The following is a 20318-nucleotide window of genomic DNA, read 5'->3' as shown; positions in this document are numbered from 1 at the left end:
TATAATTCGATATCTATATTGTGTATTTGAACTTACTCATAGTACACTGAAATTGTTCAAAAAATTTAATGTGAAAACATATGACCACTTTAAAAAATTTACAGCTCTGATTTTTCAATTTAAGTGTTATAAAGTGAATATATATCACAAAATAATCAGCGATTATGAGGCGCTGATTTTTAGAATAACTTACATGCACAGATATGCTTTTACAGACTAAATAATTAAATACTTGAAGAAAAAATAAATTAGATGTTATGTGATAATTACGAATATTTACATTTTACAGTAGAAAGCTGTTGCAAATGTTGATACCAATACAGTATTTATTGCGCATAACACTTTAAAACCATCAATATATAATATGTACATCTATTGAATATCATAAATACGAAAAATAATGTATAATTCCACAATAAATTCGGTATTGTAATTTTACTCTCAAAGTTGGCAGTGACTGCTCGTAAAAATTAAAGTGGTCGTCTTTTCATTTTTTTTTTTTTTGGGGGACGATTACACCCACAGAGTAATGAAAAAATTTCAAGTAAAATTATTTGTGAATAAAAAAATTTAAATAAAAATGGCCAACTGAGATCTTGGAAAGGGTTGCACACATATTTGCAAAATTTTTTTTCCATAAACTGTTTTTTATATCTAATTAAGTTTTAATTTGATACGAACATTTCATTTTTTCAATCTTCATAATGCTTTTATAAAAACAGAAATTTTACGAAAAACTAAGAAAATACCTGTTTCTATTTATCAGCTGGTTATGGTAAAAAGTATTTTGCAAATAGATGTGCAACACTTTATAAAAATTTCATGATCGCTCACCCCTATTTCAATTTTTTATTTCGCACATTTCATTCAAATTTTTTTCATCATAAAAGTTCTCTATGTCGACCCAGAAATCATCCTTTAACAAACAATATGGGTCTCACGCTTCATTATAAAAATATGATCGCTTTAATTTTCTGAAGACATCACTAAAGGTTGGTAGTGTAATACAAGCAATTAATGCACCATTTCTGGAATGTTGAAGTTGCTATTGCCTAGCCTGCACAAATTCAGACATCAATCCCACTGAAAATGTTTGGGATATGCCATCATCTCAGTCAGTCTTATAACATGAAGGACCTGGGGCATCTTGGAATACGGAATCATCTGGAATGATTCAAATAGTCTTTTTCAGTATGAACCATCAATGCGAGGATGTAATCCAAAACAGATGTGAAAATATTCAATATTAAATTAATTCTGTTATTTACTGCCACATAATTTAATTATTTTATTAAATGTTAATTAAAGAGTTATATTGATACAAAGCATTATCTGTGAAGATAATATTTTAAATAATTTGCAACTTTAGATTATATTAAAGGATAATTTAGGCTGCAAAATAAATAGAAAAGGTTTATCAAGACTTGTATTTAAGTTGTTTTATAATGGTATTTGCAATTCTTTTTTTATAAATAAATAATATTAACTTGGAATACTTGGATGTATTTAATACCTTTCGGTATTTAACTTATATATCTACAGCGTGTTCCAGTTTGAACAGCACCATTTTTGTATTTTAGACCAGTTAGGTCAATTTTCAATTTTTTTTTTCGGCATGGAGTACTCGATGAGAACTAACTCATGTATATTCTGTTTATATCCCATTTTCATGACCTACTACAATAAAAAATCTACGAAAACTATTAAAGAAAAAACTCATAGGTTAATTGAATTGAATCAGCATTTGCTAATACCAAGATTTCATTTTGATAGATCACACAAGGTGTTCAGTATCTGCAATTTTTAAATTTTATTTTTTACAAATAAATAAAGAAATGTTGAAAACATAAACATGCAACAAATTATTTTGTTAAAAATTCTATAAAGTTATTACTTATTTATTTATTTTTTCATAATACTGTGATTACACTAACAAGACCCTACTGCCAGGAACATATTTCTGAATTATGCGCCCTGGGCGAATATGATCGGCCGCTCCAGTACCTCTTAATTAATATAAAATATCAGCAAAAAAACCCAGAGGGACAATCTTTCGACTGCCCCTCTGGAAAAGGCCGCCCCGGGCAATCGCCCCCTACGCTTTTAGGAAAATACGTCCCTGCCTACTGCACTGCATCTAAACCACTAAATTTTAGTAAATAATAAACACTTTTTATCAATCTGTACAAAGATATTTTTTTACAAGCCCAAACAAAAAATGTCTCAATATAATTTTATACAGGATCTTCCAATAACTGTATTTTAAAAATTATTGTACTTACTAAAACAAACACTGTATCCTATATTGAAATTAAATTTTGGTTTTAGTATAGCAAGACTACAACTAATTTAAACCATTAGTTTTTTTAAAAGCTGATGATCTTCAATTTATGGCAAAGGTTTTTGAACATGTCACTAAATACTCACTACGCTGCAAAAAATGTTTGAAAGTCAACTCGTTTTTCAAAGTTGTTTAAAGTGAAACACACCGTATGCATGTGATATACATTTTCAAATTTTTATACAGTGCACTTAAATATTATAATGAAAAAAAACAGAATTGTAAATTTTAGTTTCTTATGAAACACCAAATTTTTTGAATATATGAAAATAAGAATATTTATATTTAACAAACAATATAAACAACAGGATTAAATTAACTAAGTCCAATTTAAACAAGCCTATATCTAATAAAGCGTAAGTATTGTCTTGAGATTAAATTAATTTTTGCATGATCGCTGCATTCAGCAAACCAGCAGCTTGTAATGTTTGTGCATCGTCTAAGACTTTGGATGGATAAGTAGAAAGCAAGTTGAAGGGCTGCGATTGATATTGTGGCCGGGCTGCTTGAATGTAAGACCTAACTTCTCCTATTGTATGTTCATAGTTAAATTGTCCTACCAGTCTTGAACCATCAGCTAATCGAATTTGTAAACTAAAAAAAAGAAAATATTTATATAAATTTGAATACTCTATGACCTGCACAGTGTATTTTTAAAGGATATGTTAAATTGAACATTTTGCTGTGGTTTATGCTGTGATAATAACAAAAGAATGAACCATGAAAAAAAATTTTACACGTGGAGTCGATTATTTTCTTCAAAATTAAAAAAAAATGCTATACATATAATATCGCATATACTAATACAATATGTTCTAAAATATTAGGCTTTATAACTATTCCCAAATATAAAAGATTTTTCATGAACTCCACCAAAATTATTTATACAGGTTGTCCCAAAATAACGTGTACAACGAAAGACCACAGATTCGTGGACTTAAAATAGGCAGATTTAAGCTAATTCGCCTATATCCGAAATCGCTTCATTTTTCCACTAGGTGGCATCAAAGTTGGTGAAAATTTTTTGAATTTTGTTAATAACTCGAATACGTATTAATCGATTTTGATTATTTTTGGGGTGTGAACTTTTGCTTTCGATCTACACATTTTGGTATTATACAGAGTGTTTTTTAAAACTTACACCACCTACAAAATTGATGTATGGTGACAATATCCATTCATAATTTTTTCCTCTTTCTGGCAATAATGACAACAATTTTTTATCTGATAGGTGATACCATTTGGAAGCTTTTTGGACTCTTGTAGAATTTTTATTAAATGAGGGGTTTAGGTACAAAAAAAATATTTTTCAAATGTCTACATTATCTTGCCACCCATATTACAATACTTAACAAAGTGCTAGTAGACACTGATTTGGTAGGTTGACTGTAATTTCAGTTTGATCTTTAAATCATTGTAGCTGCCAATTCTTAATGAGCATTTACTACAATAAGATATATTACCATGTTACTTCATTTTGCGATATGGATACACACACATACGATGCATTACAGTTATTAGTCCTGTCATTATAGACATGAAACAACCTGTTTCGGGAAAAAAATACTATTAGAAGTTTCTCTGCGGAATATTGTTCGGAAACGTGTTATAAACAAAATATCAAAAAATCAACTCGAGGCTAGTTGGGAAGCTTTGTTTAAACAATGGTCAAAGTTATGGAAAAGTGGTTTTTTGACATGCGTAAAAAAACTATTATTCATAGCGAAAAAAAGTTTATACAAAAAAGGTAGGTATTAAATAAGCCTATAAAATGAGACAAGTCCGATTAAATTCCGATAATTTGTTTATGCACAAGAGCTCAAAAATGGTCGAAAATTGCCGTTTTTTTCAATTGCTAATAATTAATGCAATTTTCATCGCAGACACTTGTAATTCAGGATTTTTGAGGCTTTTTACACCCTTAATAAGTGGTAAAAATTTCAGCTCGAAAGCTTCATTGGTTTGGCGTTGGCGGAATTTGTTATCTAAGAAGATGCTATTTTCAATTCATTTTTCCCAAGCTCACAGGCGTTGTAGGGTTTTGATCATTAGTTGTTTTTGTACCTAAATAGTTGTATTGACATAGGCATTTACTGAGAATTTAGTTTTTCAAATTTAATTTGTTTAAAATTGACTGAAAAAATGTTAATATTTATTAAATTGTTAAGATAGGTAATTATTATAAAATAAAATAGTAACCTCTTTACTTTAGTTTTCTTCGAATTTAAAAAAAAATCGTTGTTGTAAGTTGATTAGAAGCTGAGATAATTTTTTTTTTTTATTTAATCGCAGTGACCTTAATTATTAATATTAAGAGCCGAAATTTGGCGAGAATATACATTAAGAGCTATATTTTCATGTCCTACATTAACATTAAGGTGAATTCAACTATTTAATTGCAAAAAAGAAGATAGCGGCGATGCGTTCTATTACTCGGTCTAGCGAATGCGAGGGGAGAGCGAGGCGGAGCATGCGCGCTACGCACCTGTTTGCGCGCAGGGAAATGATCAAGCCGATTCAAATCGATGGAGCTGGAAAAATTAGCCATATCTCGGTTAATAATGAATCTATCGAGATGATTCTTTTTTTAATTTGTGGTAGCGCGAAAATTCATGAGCATTGAAGCATTACTTCAACCCGAGATTTAAATTTTTATTTAGCCTCGCTCTTCCCACGCTAGACCGAGTAATAGAACGCATCACCGCTATCTTCTTTTTTGCAATTAAATAGTTGAATTCACCTTAATATTAATGTAGGACATGAAAATATAGCTCTTAATGCATACTCTCTCCAAATTTCGGCTCTTAATAATTAAGGACACTGCGATTAAATAAAAAAAAATTGTCTCAACATAGAACAATTTTTTTTTTAATTCAAAGAAAAATAGTACTAACTAAACTATAGACGTTACTATCTCATTTCATAATAATTACCTATCTTAACAATTTAATAAATATTAGTAGTAGTAGTAGTAAAAGGGGCGGCCTCAGCCTGGCAATTAGGCCACAAGTGGGCCCTTTTTGCCCACCCCGCCGTCCCATCACCTAACCACTCTCTGCCTCTGACCCTCCCCGAACCTACCCGACGCCCTGATGAACGCCAGAATTTTGGTCCATGGAAGGTCTCTCACCTCAACCCCTTGCAGCTCTTTAACACCAAAGATTTTATGTCTTATTCTCCCAAAGGCTGCACACTGTCCCAGAAGGTGGACAGGGGTGTCCTCCCCTTCGCCACGTTTCGGGCATAGAGGGTCCTTCTCAATTCCTATTAAGCTTAAATGCCTCCTAAGTCTGCAGTGGCCTGTCAGATCCCCCACCATTTGGTTTAGGGCTCTTCGACCGAGGCTCAGCAGCCATCTCGTCTTGGATTTGCTAGGTCCATGTATAAAACTATGGGCCTGCCTACATCCTCTATTTCTCAACAATTTAATAAATATTAATTTTTAAACAAATTAAATTTGAAAAATTAAATTCTCAGTAAATGCATATGTCAATACAACTATTTCGGTACAAAAACAACTAATGATCGAAACTCTACAATGCCCTTGAGCTTGGGAAAAATCAATTGAAAATAGCATCTTCTTAGATAACAAATTCCGCCAATGCCAAACTAATAAAGCTTTCGGGCTGAAATTTTTACCACTTATTAAGGGTGCAAAGTCCTTCAAAAATCCTGAATTACAAGTTATGAAAATTGCATTAATTATTAGCAATTGGAAAAAACGGTCATTTTTGACCATTTTTGAGCTCTTGCGCATAAACAAATTATCGGAATTTAATCGGACTTGTCTTATTTTACAGATTTATCTAATACCTACCTTTTTTGTATACACCTTTTTTCTCTATGAATAAAAGTTTTTTTAAGCGAGTCAAAAAACCACTTTTCCATAACTTTGACCATTGTTTTAACAAAGTTTCCCAACTAGTCTCAAGTTGATTTTTTGATAATTTGTTTATAACACGTTTCCGAAGAATATTCTGCAAAAAAAAATTCTAATAGTATTTTTTTCCCGAAAAAAATCTATAATGACTGGCCTATATGTACATGCGTAATTTTATTGAGATAATTAGTAAAAACAATCAAATACAATAAAAAATGCTGGAGATAAACAAAACAAAGTTGATATTATCAAATTTAGTACAACAATAAGAACTGTTCAAAATGATCACCGTTGTTTCTACAACAAAGATTAATTCAGTGAAGATAGTTAACGGACACCCTTTGCAGTTCTTGAGGGTGATTTTCTAAAACATTTATGGCAATTAGGATATGCCTCCACAACTCTTCGATCAATCGACGAGGGAATCTTTGGTTCAGATATTGCTGGACATTTATAGTGAAATGTGGTGGAGCTTAATCATGCATAAACTACATGTTAGCTCTAAGTAATAATGGCACACCTTCCAATAACTCGGGTAAAGTGGTTTGCAAAAATTCTAAATAAAATTTCTCATTATCCTACCTATTAGGTAGAATAACAGGGACAATAATAATGCTATCAATGTGTTGTATTTGATTGTTTTTTCTAATTATTTGATTACAATTAGGCACATTGTATATAAGTCTAATTCGTCATATGTGCGTATCCATATCGAAAAATGAAGTAAAAGGTGGTATATCGTATCGTCATAAACACTCATTAAGAATTGTCAGGCATAATAACTTAAAAATCAGACTGAAATTACAGTCGACCTACAAAATCAGTGCCTACTAGCACTTTGTTAAGTATTGTAATATGGGAGACATTTAAAAAATATTTTTTGTACCCAAACCGCTCATTTAATCAAAATTCTACAAGGGGTCCAAAAACTTCCAAATGGTATCACGTATCAGATAAAAAATAGTTGTCATTATTGCCCGAAAGAGGGAAAAGTTATAAATGGATATTCTGGCCATACATCATTTTTGTAGGAGTTGTAAGTTTAAAAAACCACTCTGTATAACACCAAAATGTGTATATTGAAAGCAAAAGTCCACACCTCAAAAATAATCCAAATCGATTAATAGGTATCCGAGTTATTTACAAAATTCAAAAATTTTCAACTTTGGGGCAATCTAGCGGCCAAACTAAGTGATTTCGGATGTAGGTGAATTGGCGTAGATCTGCTTATTTTGAGTCCACGAATCTGTGGTCTTCCGTTGTATACGTTATTCTGGGACACCCTGTACAAGATCTAAATTAGACTGCAATATCTTACTAACTGTTCAAGATTAGACTAAATTTAATAACTTATTCCTTTAAAAACACAAATAAATAGTTTGAATATTCTATTTAGCTTTTCTATTTATATAACACTATACAGGTTGATTTAAAATTCAGTGCAAAGAATTTAGGGCATATTTCTGAGGTCACAATAAGACTTTATTTCCTATAAACGTGTCTAAAATAAATTTTAAAATTTTTCACCGTAAATAGTTATAAAATTTGAAAATATGGTGTTCATTTAACTTTTCATCAGCCAATATCTCGGAAACGGTTGGTCTGAGAGATTTCGACCAAGTATACCTTTCTTGCTTAAAATTGATAAGGGGAATAAATACAAGCAGCGTCAAAAGCAATAACATATTTAGCATCCTAAAAACCCCCGTACCCCAAGTTTTATGTCAACATTTAAATCTGTTTGGAAATTATTTCTTAAAAATAAAAAACTTTAACACCCTGTATATGGAAAACTAAGCATTCGTGGACCCACATTTATAAAAAAAGTCTTATTTTGATCTCAAAAATAAATTTTTTGTACTGAATTTTGAATCACCCTGTATAGCAAAACTATAACGGTTACATGTTCTGTTTTATTTGCAGAAACTGCAGACTTTAAAATCAAACAAGTGTTTTATCTTGCATAATACGAGAGTTGCTTTTATATTTCAAGAATAGGCAGCAAAAAAAGAAATTAATCATCGTATATGGGTTTATTGTACTTCAAAATATTCTCCATGGAGATCAATACAATTTTGCATGTGCTTGAACCAATTTTCGAAGCACTTGTTCCATTCCGATTAAGGTACCTAAAATATGTGCATTTTGAACGCATCAACTGCTTCTTCAGGCATCAAAAAATGTTGACCTCAATTTATTTTTGAGATGCAGGAATAAAAAAGTCATTGAGTGCCAAATCAGTACTGTATGGCAGATGACTCATCTATTTGACTTATTCAATTCTCAAAATGTCTCTTGTTTGAGCCAATATGTGAGAGCACGCATTGTCCTAGTGGAGAATGATACGTCTTCGGTAGTAGTTTTCCTTATTTTGTGCTTATTTTTCCAAAGATTTCTGGTAAAGAAATGGTTGTGTACCATTCAGAATTGCTCGTCTGACGTTGCACTCATGGTACTATGTCCAATTTTTTCGGAAAAAGACGACTACTTGCTTAGAACTGTTTCTTGCGTGAACAACTCTTGTTGGATTTGGCTCAACTTGAAAAATCCATATAGTCGACTGCTGTTTACTTTCGAGCCTTTCGATGCCTGTTACACTCATGGTCTGCCAACTTCTGGTGGTTGATCGACAATTAGACTTCAACGTAGGGCGCACAGTTAGGATGTTTTCGTTCGTTTGGTTTGCGTGTGGACGTCCCGTTCTCTCCTCGTCGTGCTCGCTGTGTCAGCTATCACAAAACCTCTGGAACCATAGGAATACTGTCAGACATGATACACACTCCTCACTGTATGCCATTTGCAACAGTTGATATGTTTCGGTGGCTGTTTCGTCGGCTTCAAAACAGAACTTGATCGCTATACACTGTTCAATATGTGTTTCCATGACAATTAATGGTTAACTTTGTGGTAGATACACGTACACTGATGGAATTTTGTTCGGTCATTGGAAAGGTTTCCCACTACAAAGTTCCATTAACCGCACATACATGGAATTTGGAATAATAGGCCAACGAATAGAGCGAAAAAAGAGGCTGTTTTTACACTTAAATATTACAGCAAATTTCATGTATTTCCTTTTGAAAAATACTTAATAAATGAAAACACAAGTGATTTCCCTAGCAATGTCGTAAACAATTTTTTTTAAGCAATAAAAACTGCAAAAAAATGACATTTTTTGTTTTTTTTTATATCTCAAAAAATAATGATGGAATCGTCTTACTCTCAATAGGACTTTTGTAGAGAATTAAAAAACCTATAAACATTTTTTTATGCGACCCGATCGGTTCATTTTTTACAGAGAAAATCAGGAAAAACTTCTAAAGTAGACCTTTTTTCAAAAATTGGAAACTCCGTCAAATTTGAAGCTGGAAAAACAATCTTGCGGAAAATGACAGATAATAATATGTAGTTTAATCGTGCGCAAGATGGTTTCTGTATGATGTATAGTTTACACAATTGCATTATAAACAAATTAGGGTTTTTTTTGCACAGCATGGCGATTTATCAAAAATGGTCTGATTTAAATTCTGAAAGCGGCATCTGAAAGTAGACGACAAAATTTCCAATTTGTATATTTCAGATTTTCGACTGGGTGATGGGAAATATACTAAAAAAGCCCTTGAAAGTCGCCCGAAACGATCGAAAGTATGGTTGAGCCAGAGTCTTCCGCTCGTTGCTTCACCCACTACTGCTACCCAATAGAAATATTGAAATGGTTGAATTTTACAGAAAATGTGAGCAAGAAAATTAGTGCTGTATTTTTTTTATTGTCACAAACACAAAAAAAAAATTGTTCCAAATATATTCCGGTTGTATTTTGTATTTGCAGGTGGTAAGTGGGCAAGGCTATATAAAAAATGCCTCAATAAAATTGCAAAAATTTTGTAAAAAGCAAAAGAGCCTGTTTTATATCTGAGTGACTATAAAAAAATACAGGGTGTCCCGGTACTTGATACAAAAAATTTGAGTACATATTATAGATGAGGTCAAAATAATATCAGTTCTTCATATAAATTTTTTCCGTATGGGCCCCGTTAACAAGTTACAGACCCTCAAAGTTGAAAATTAAAATCTTATTTTTATTTACACTCTCTAAACTATTAACTTCAGAATGATGCAAATTTAGTGATCCATAACACATGCATACAGATTGCTTTTGATGTAGTAAGTGAAACTTCATTCTGCCCAGAATGCCAGGGACGGACTATGCCGAATGGTTAACAACACGGAATTTTTGCATAGATGACGATTGCAATCTGCCTGTATCAAAACAATATTACCCTCTTGGTTAAACTCGGTAAAATTAACATTTTTTTTGTTTTTAATTTTTAATTGCAGTATGCAATTGCAGTATGTTAGAAGCCTACATATTTTGAAAACAAGAGCCTAGAAGATCTTACTGTGTGCTAATGTAATTTTCACTAATAAAAGTTGACAAATTCTTCAGGGAACTTATTTTTGATACAGGCAGATTGTGATTGTCATCTATGCAAAAGTTCTGGGTTGTTATATTATATTTTGCTTATCTATATGCAATCCTCTTCGAGGCAAACATTGAGGTTGGCAACACCTGTTTTAATTTTTATTTTAGATTTCATTCAAAATTTTTCTTTGTGAAAGTTCTATCATCTAAAAAGTGCTATAGACCCTACGTTTCATGATCAAAATATGACCATTTAAATTTTACAAGCTGTTTAAAATGTCGGAACTGTAAATAAATATACATGACGGTCTAAATGATAAGTTTTTATATTATTGCACTTGGTGATGTTTTTCATTGCCATAAATTTACAACACTATATAAAAATTACAAAATACTACCATAAATTTTATTTATTTAATAACATTGGGTACCACTTTTCGATTCGTAAGTCTGTGGAAAAATCAAAACTGGAACAATTTCCTTTCCTGTATGTGCATGGCCTATAAAAATTAATACTTACTTAGTTGTAGGCTTTGAATCATCAACTTTTATTAAATCCTTAGCTTTTGCTTCATTAGCAGGTTTATCTTCTTCACATGGAGCTCCTATTACAATAGGAGCAGGGCTACCTAGAGTATAACCGTGACCCTGGAAAGCTTTAACTATTTTTTTCTTTTGGGCAGATTTGAAAGCTTCCATACGATGATCCTCCATAACTAAGTGAACCTTAATAAAATTTTGTTGAATTTATTAGCAGAGATATTAATTGTGAATAAATAATGTCTATGACAAATATGATTAGGGTAGAATTACTTGAAAATAAATTCAATTAAATTACAAAAATGCATATAATTCCATAATGTTAAATAAATTGTAAGACTCATTTTTTTTACTTTTGTGTCTCTCATTCATGTAAGTATATGAAAATTATATTTCAAGCAAATAGCACAGCAGTATTCAAGTATTCATACATATTTCATATTTTATATACTTTGTTTCAAAATTAATGTGCAATTAAAAATGAGCCTCAATTTCAAAAATAATTTTTGTTGTAAATGTCTGAACAGTTATGTTGATTTTGCTTTTTTTTTATTATACAGGATGTCCTACTAAGGTCGGCGAAATACAATTTCAGGAAAAAAATTTTGATCAATAAATCATCCAAGAGAAATCGCTGGAAATAGTTTTCAAGTTCATAGCTCAGTCGCTAGAGGGTGTAATCTACATACCAAAAGACATACTTGAATTTTTCTCAGAAATGTTTCCTATTCAGGTATATTAAATAATACAAGTATGGTTAGACAGATTCATTGCGCATATCTTTTATTATTGACATTTTGTCTGATCAGAAAAATGCATTTTTTTGAGGATTTGCTCATCAAAAACCCATAGCGTTATCTCATTGGCAAGGTCTTTTCATGCTTTATCTCGTGGTGAATGCGTAATGTCATTTACCTCAATATGGAAACCTATAGATGATGTGATCTATTTCAAAAGAATGCCGTTTTATAGATTTTTTTCAAAAATTTTAAATGGAATGCTATAGTTTTCTTTACATGAAAGAATTCAGCACCAATAATTTATGAATATAGTATAAGTATCAAATTTCCAACAAAAGTGTTGTTTATTTATTGGCGCTATTCACATTTTCTTAAAAAAGAGAAAAAAGAATAAAACTTTTTGTACGTTACTTTGAAGAGCATAAAAATAACTACATTTGACTCCAAAAAGGGTTCAAATCTTTTTTTGTTATCAAGTTATTCGCAAATTAATGAGCAAAAAATAAAAGGATAATGAATTGAGGGACACGACGCTAACGAAAAGACAATTAATAACCAAAACAAAATGCTTTAAACTTTAAAAAAAACTCATTCAGCATTTGAAACTTGAAAAGTGTGTACAAAAATATTCACAATGTAAATAATAGAATTCCTAAATTGATCTAAAAATTTGCTTCCAAAAAAAAATGCAGGAAGCCCATCATTGTAATAAATTAGTGACAAAAACAAATGAAGATGAGTTTAAATGAATTAAGGCCGAGACACATTATTATCATATAAGCTCACATGACAGCAACAAATGAAAGTCTACGACTTCGCGTATATTTTTTGGTAAATATATTTTATTTTAATAACACTAGACACCTACCACTATATGGTTACAATTTGTCCATTTTGTTTTGCATCAACTTATGTGAGTCTGTAAAACACTGAATAGTGTTGTGGTGTTGCACGTGACTAGCATAAAACTGTAACTTAACAGCAATGTGCCTGCCAGAGATTTAACTATTAATAAATGCAAAATCATTGGTTCATGTCTTGTCACATGAGCTTAACTGACAGAAAGTAGCGTGACAATAGTGTGCCCTTGACTTATTTAGTCGAGTGTGAATGTCTCTGTAATTAATTATTATGAAATATCGAACATGTTCATTTTTTGAACGAACTATTGTTGCATCGTTATACATTTTAATATCATATTATAACTATTTCAATATGGATAACTAATTTTTTGTATTTGACAAGGGTTAATTTTTTAAATTTCAAATATTCAGTCAAATGTCAATTTATGAAGACAGAACCGCTTTTTTTATTCAAATGCAAGCAATTTCAATGAGTTTTCAGCTAAATAAAATTTTAGAGCCACATTGAAAAAATAAAAATAATGGTAGGAATGGAATGGAACAAAAATGCATCAGACCATTTCAAAGGGGTAGAATAACCTATAAGTTATAAAAATTCTGATAAAACTAATTTATATCACTAATTTTTAAATTTTTTTAACCTACACAAAATAATACTGAGACTACATTGATTCTGAAAATATAAACTAAGTTCAACAAGTGAATTATGGCTCTAACAGCAAGCAACTATAGTGCAGTGTGATGTCATAAAACCTTACAAGCTCCAATTGCCACACAGACATTTCTAAGACATTCCGCTATAGAAGGAGCAACATGTGACAGTAAAAGCAAGTGTTTGAGTTGAGCGGTCACAAGTTACCATTAAATTATAGACATCGCAATTTTACTGCACAAAACTTAGAAGCTCTAACTTAATAAGTAAATATTTTCACTTTTACGTATTTTCAAAAACTTTTTATTTAGTTACTATTTAGTTTCAATACTATAGCATCCTGAAATAGTCTATGTGAACATGTTCATATTTACTTTGGTTAACTGACTCAGGTTCCATTAAGGGTTGCTTATCCTTGAACTGTAACCATAGGTATTTTAGATAATACAAGAAAACCTTGCATATACTATACAGGGTGTCTCAGGTTTAAATAGCAGGACTTCAGGAGGCTTTAGAAGACCTCATTTTAAGACTAAAAGTTCCTATATATATATATATATGGGTCTTAAAATATTTCGTTTCTGAGATACAGGGCGTTGAATTTTATTTTTGTTTTATTTATCTATTTTTTAACTAAATCACTGCTGACAAAAAAAAATCGTCATGTTGCGGCGAATGACTTAGTATTGGAGTGCAAATAATTTGACACAGAAAATAATCACATCTTAATTCTAGTGGTGGAGATACAGGGGTATCTATTAATATTTTTATAAAAAAATATATAGCCAAATTGAAATTTTGCAAATGTTTTCAAAAAATATGAAAGAGCATGCAATTTTACCCACAAAAGGCCCTCTTGTCCGAAGTCGATAGGATGTGGCGTTTTCAAGAAAAACCGAAAATACTGTTTAAAAGTCAAATCACACTTGAAATGCCATTCTAATATTGACATTTGCGCTTATTACAGTTTCTAATTGTGTGTGTAGCCTCTTAAAAAAAAATCACAGACAATAACAGAATTCAAATGAGACGTTCTATCCAGCGTCAGTGTCAGTTATGTATCGAAGAAAATGGTTAAAATTTCGAACATTTACTTTGATTTAATATGATTTTCGTTATTTATTTTTTTTATTTATTCCCATTTTATTAATTACAAACAGTTTTAACCAAATTTTTTAACTATTTAATTTAGTTGTAACACAATGTTTAAAAATTATGATTTGACTTCTAAACAGTATTTTCGGTTTTTCTTGAAAACGCTACGTCCTACCGACTTCGGACAGGGCCTTTTCTGGGAAAAATTACATGCTCTTTCATATTTTTCGAAAACATTTGCAAAATTTCAGTTCGGCTATACTTTTTTTATAAAAATATTAATAGGTACCCCTCTATCTCCACCACTGGAATTAATATGCGATAGTCTTTCGCCGCAACATGATGATTTTTTTGTCAGCGGTTATTTAGTTAAAAAATAAATAAATAAAACAAAAATAAAATTTAATGCCCTGTATCTCAGAAACGAAGCGTTTTAAGACCCATATATATAGGAACTTTTAGTCTTAAAATGAGGTCTTCTAAAGCCTCTTGAAGTCCTGCTATTTAAACCTGGGACACCCTGTATAAAAGAACTTGTAAAATTATATAAGAACACAATGTTTTAATTTTTGCAAAATTAAACTTTTGTTTTTAAAAACAAAGTATATAATCAGTTTTCTTAACAAAACATGCAGATAAGGTGCATAATGCAGCAAAATCAACTTCAATTTCAAAAAACAAAGTACGGATGTTACATAATTAATTTTTGTTTCTGAAAATTTTTTATTTTATTGTTGGTCACCAGTGGCTATCCCCATTCTAGATAAATAAAAAAATGTTAAATCCTATAAAAAATAAAAAAAAGTCGCCCTAGCTATCTCTAATACGTTTTGTTAAGCCTGCACAGGTAAACTAAAGCAATACTATTGGCCAATTAAGATCAGGAGATTAGAATAAATTCAAAAAAAGAATTCACAAATTAACATGAATAAACTCTTAAATTCATCAATAGTGTACACGAAAAAAGAAAATTTTTCGATGAAAATCAGATTATACGATTGTGAGAAAATTAACCTTGAATGGAGGCTTTTTTTTGTGGTGTATTAATTTTTATGAAAGGTATATTTATTCTACAACACATGTAAAATATTAACCAAATAAGTATTGAAAATTATTGTTGAAATGTATTCCTCACCTCTGAAGTTCCTTGACGTAGTTCTTGAGGAATTTCCCCTCTACGTATACTATCAAGAAATTCTTTATTTTGTGGATCAGTATATGCTCGTAAATCACCATCATTCACACTAAACCCATTTTGCCACAATCTCAATGTTACCTCTGCAGGTGGAGATGGTTCTGGTGCACCAGGAATAATCTCTGTATCATTATTGTCTTGACCTAATTTATAGCCAGTACCTTTAAATGCTCTTGAGCTAGAACTACTTGCACTAGGTTCTAAAATTTCAACTCCATGTCTGCAAGAAAATTACATTCCATTAGCTTCCTCCTATGTGAAAAGAAAACTGCGGAAGTGGTTACTAATCTTGTACTCATATAGGTTTCTTATTGATATAATGATTGTACAAAAGCAACACTAGCAGCAATTAGGATAAATTCATAAATTAAAAAAAAAAGATTTTATCTATAGTTGATAACGTTTTCTAGTCATATAATTAAATTGGGAATGAACTATAATACACAAATTATTAGTGTAATATTTTTGTTACTAGTCAAAAATTTAACATACTCATATTCATCTTAAAAGTTGAAAATACCATTTCCAGTTTAAGAGAAAAAATATGTTACTAAGTTATGAGAAAATCAGTAATTTATTCTCGGGCTAGGTTCTTCTGTGGGGGCGAACTTAAAACCTCTCTTAATTTATCGCTCAGAAAAACCAAGAGCATTAAAAAATAAGTCTAAAGCTGGCTTGCCCGTGATTTGGTCAAATTGTAAAGCCTGGAAAAAACTGTGTCCATTTTTTTTCACCACTGAAACTCAAGCGGAATAAGCTCCAGAGCCTGATGAAATTGGTAATGTGTTTGAAGAAGTTGTCGATCTTGCAGACAAATAAATTTAGAAGTGGATAGTGATGACGTTCAAAAACTACTGGATTCACACAATCGGGAGCTGACAATTATTGAGCTCATAGAAATGCATGAGCAAGAGCCAGACATTGAAGAACATTTAGACCCAGTTCAATTAGAAGATCAAATAACGGTTGGAAAAATGACAGAAGGCCTCAGTTTAGTTGAAAAATGGTGACAAATTTTGGAAAACATAGACTCCAACGAGCGCATTTCTGCTATAAAACTATTCTATGAAGAATTTTGCATGAGAAGAAAAAATCTTTGATTACGTTTTTGCAATTCATAATATAATTTTTTGTATTAATTTATTTTATTACTCATTTTTCTTTTAAATCTATCATTTTCTTTAGTCTTCGGTCTCAATTATAGTCCGTATATTTGTTGAGACAGAATTCCAAGAGGAGCCATGCGTCACTTTCTTGGAATTCGATCTCAACAAATATCGTACGGACTCTAAACATTATTATTATTATTATTATATCCAAAATTGTACCCCGACTTATGCGAAATCGACTTACTATTCGATTATTATCAGTAAAATATTAACTTTGGAATTTAGACACAGATCAACAATTCGAGTTATTAGAACCTATCCTAAGAGATCGGGTCACATACCCCTTAAGACGTCTTCAAGAACCCCTAGAGGTACGTGGTATAGAGAATTAAACTCGGAATTAAACATTGAGCAATTTTTTCTTATTGCATATGTTTGCAATTTTGTTAATTATTTATTGACAAGAATAATGCCCTATAACTCCTGTGATTTTAAATAAGATGCAAGACAGCAACCAAATTGTACTATAAAAGTATAAAATGTTTATATCGTGGGGTGCACCAAGTTTTATTTTTTCCTTTTTTTTATTAGCAAAGAGTTGTTTATTTATTTTTAAATTGTTTTTGTTCATTACAACATAAAATTAATATAAAAGCTAAAGTAGTAGGGCATTTTTTTTAACGTGACATTGAAAATCAAACTGTTCACTGTAAATGATGCTCTGAATGATTACCTAATTACCTATTTTTAACAAAATTTTTATAATCCGAGTCAGCAAATTGTTTGAATGATATTTTTTATGCCATCATTAAAATTACTTAAAATTGTAGAATTTAGTTAAAAACAGCATTAAATTTGGTTAACGCCCTTTAATAATATTTATGTAGCTTGCAAAATGTTTCAAATAAAAATCTATGAAAAACTTTTATTTAAAAAATTATAGATCTTTAATCTTGTTATGAAACCATAAACTGGACTGCAAATATCTGGCAAATAGTTAGTTATACGGTTATAAGTAAGTGAATAGGGAAAATATTGTTCAAAACTTGATTGTCTGCGATGAATTCAATTTATATTTTTTTATTGATCGAGAAATTTATTTGCACAGATATGAATATAAAGGAAACATTTTATGCCGAATTAAACCCTTTCCGCCTACAGGTAGTGGTTCTTAAAATAGGTCTTTTAAATACAATAATGAGAATTAAATATGCAATTTTCTAAGCAATGAAAATTGTGAAAATGTTTAATATTAAAGTAACTTTTGATTTAAAATACATTTTATATAAAAAATGTTTTCATAATTTTAATATTTCATGTACTTTATTCCTATATTTCATAAAAATACTTCTCCATTTTACAAATAAGTTTACTATTGTGATATTACATATCTTGTAAAGAGTTATCAATATAATTTTATTAATGCATGGCCTTCGCTAACATTACTTTATTCTTATGGACCGCTTTGTTTTTTTATTCTGGTAACGTCTTGGTTTGATCGAGACTATAATGTATAACACCAACTAGGAGACAAAGACAAACGTTAAATATGTAATAGTCATTTTTTTCCCTCTCTCTCTTAAGAAGGAAATTATGGCTCTGTATTTATTTGAAATCAGTCATTGCCATCAGTTTACAGTAATTTATTTACAGTTCCCATCCATCAACTACTAAAGGAAATATTGATAATAGAGAAATATAGGTATATTTTCTCCAGGTAACAGGAATTAAATGGTAATGGAAAAAATTTATAAATCGTCTTAATTTTAAAACTACAGAGAAGATTATACAAATATCTATCTGTAAATTACTTACTCGTGAACAGATTTAAACATATCGGCAACAATATCTTGTTTCTTTGGAGGCCCCAAAATTTGTTGGCCACTATGTTCTGATCCTCCTGCATAATATGCTTGTCCTTCTTCTTCTTCATCACTAGAAGTAGTAAGAGTATTCATAGTAGCAAAATTTGAAGGTTTGGATTTTGATTTAGCCTTATTTGTTGCAGCAGATTCTTTTGTCTCTGTAGGTACTTCCTGTGGAGAACTATCAATTAATTCTACATCATTACCATCATTTTCATAGTATCTAGCTATGGCGACCTAAAAGTAAATAACAATTAAAAAGAATTACTATAATGATTTTGCTTTTAAGTATGAAGGCAATGTTTGTTTATAAAACTAACCTCAACTTGCCAAGCAGATGACTCCAAATAAAATTTAGCTCGATCTTCATTTGCACCTGTTATCGCAATAAACTGTGTTAACTTTTCTTCCTGTTCAGACATTTTCTTACAAAATTATAAAATGATAAACCGATTACTCAGCCAAAATTTCAGTCTTTAATCTGACGTTTTTCAGAAAGTAAAACACAAAAGACAAACACACGATTAGCCGATAGCCGTTTTCTTTTGCTTTACGATATGATCGTACTATTACCTAAGTCCGCAGTCTGCGTTCAGGAATATTACTCCAACTAAAAAGGGCGCGTTTACGTTAATCCGTCCTGTTCAGAAAGGACTAAAAGATGCTCTTTCAAACTATTCAGAAATAAGTAGAACAAACATATGGCGCGCGCTTTATACATACGTAGGTCACCGAAGGCGCGCCGCGCCGTTATTTTTGACGATGTTGGGGGTCTAAATGACTTGGGACCGAGGGGGACTATTCCTCTTTCTCCTGTATAATCGCTGTAGGCCTGAAGAGGCTCGTGAATGTGGGCCCCATTCGTCGTCAACCCCGACCACAAGCGTGGCCGGTATAGAGGATTTGTGGGACTTCCTCAAATATTTTGTAGAAGCTTACCTCCCGAGGGATAGTCATCGTCGCGACCTTAGAGCATGCAGCATATACTGGAGGTGAGGCAGCAGCCCAGCAGCCCGGGGAAACTTATAGGCAAAATTGAAAAACGACGAGTAGTTCAGTTCCGAGCGGGCAGCCGAGCAGAGCACACGTGTTTTGTGAAAGTGTAGTGCAAGGAGCAAATTCTACCTGCCTTTATTAAGGCTACCTGGAAAGAATCCCTTTCTTTCCTCTTAATCACCGACCTAATCCCCGGCTTAAGCATAGAGGCCGTCAGCATCTTTGTTACAGGTACTTGTGCCGGCGTTATGCCCAGGTAAGTCCCACTTTTACTTATTTATCAGTTATTTGCATTACTTTAGAATACGTTTCTTTAAAATTGCGACCCCCCGACAAACAATATACCAGACAGACTAATACACCAAAAGACCCGTACACACACACACACACACACAAACACACACACACACACCCGCGCGCGCACAATGTCGGACTCCGAAAACGAGGAGAACATATATATATACATGGATGATACAGACAGCGAAAGACCCTCTTCAAGGGTCTCCGCTTCACCAAAAAACAAGACAACTAAAACGAATTTATACGAACAGTTACAAACACAAAAACATGAAAACGAGACGCTAAAACAACAAATACACGAACTGACAGAACAAAACAC

The 20318-nt window shown here is 31.5% G+C and overlaps 1 protein-coding gene across 1 annotated transcript; it reads right to left on the bottom strand.

The window, feature by feature from the left end:
• Positions 1-19227, bottom strand: LOC108913176 (NSFL1 cofactor p47). Its single transcript, XM_018718666.1, has 5 exons — positions 19024-19227; positions 18654-18940; positions 15670-15949; positions 11165-11370; positions 1-2935 (listed from the first exon to the last, which is right to left on the bottom strand). Exons 1-5 carry the CDS (start codon positions 19123-19125, stop codon positions 2716-2718), a joined length of 1095 nt encoding a protein of 364 aa, XP_018574182.1. The 5' UTR covers positions 19126-19227; the 3' UTR covers positions 1-2715.
• Positions 19228-20318: the final 1091 nt, after the last annotated feature.

The sequence above is a fragment of the Anoplophora glabripennis genome, unplaced genomic scaffold, assembly GCF_000390285.2.
Source record: "Anoplophora glabripennis isolate ALB-LARVAE unplaced genomic scaffold, Agla_2.0 scaffold743, whole genome shotgun sequence".
Classification (NCBI taxonomy): Eukaryota; Metazoa; Arthropoda; class Insecta; order Coleoptera; family Cerambycidae; genus Anoplophora; species Anoplophora glabripennis.
This window is presented reverse-complemented; position numbering and strand designations above follow the sequence as displayed.

Bases quoted from the DNA above. Each gene is read 5' to 3' on its own strand.
- LOC108913176 (XM_018718666.1), bottom strand. From the start codon at position 19,125: ATGTCTGAACAGGAAGAAAAGTTAACACAGTTTATTGCGATAACAGGT. The intron at 18,941-19,023 runs GTTAGTTTTATA...ATTTACTTTTAG, and splicing joins CATCTGCTTGGCAAGTTGAG to GTCGCCATAGCTAGATACTA. The intron at 2,936-11,164 runs GTAAGTATTAAT...TCTTTTTTTTAG, and splicing joins GATTCAAAGCCTACAACTAA to TTTACAAATTCGATTAGCTG.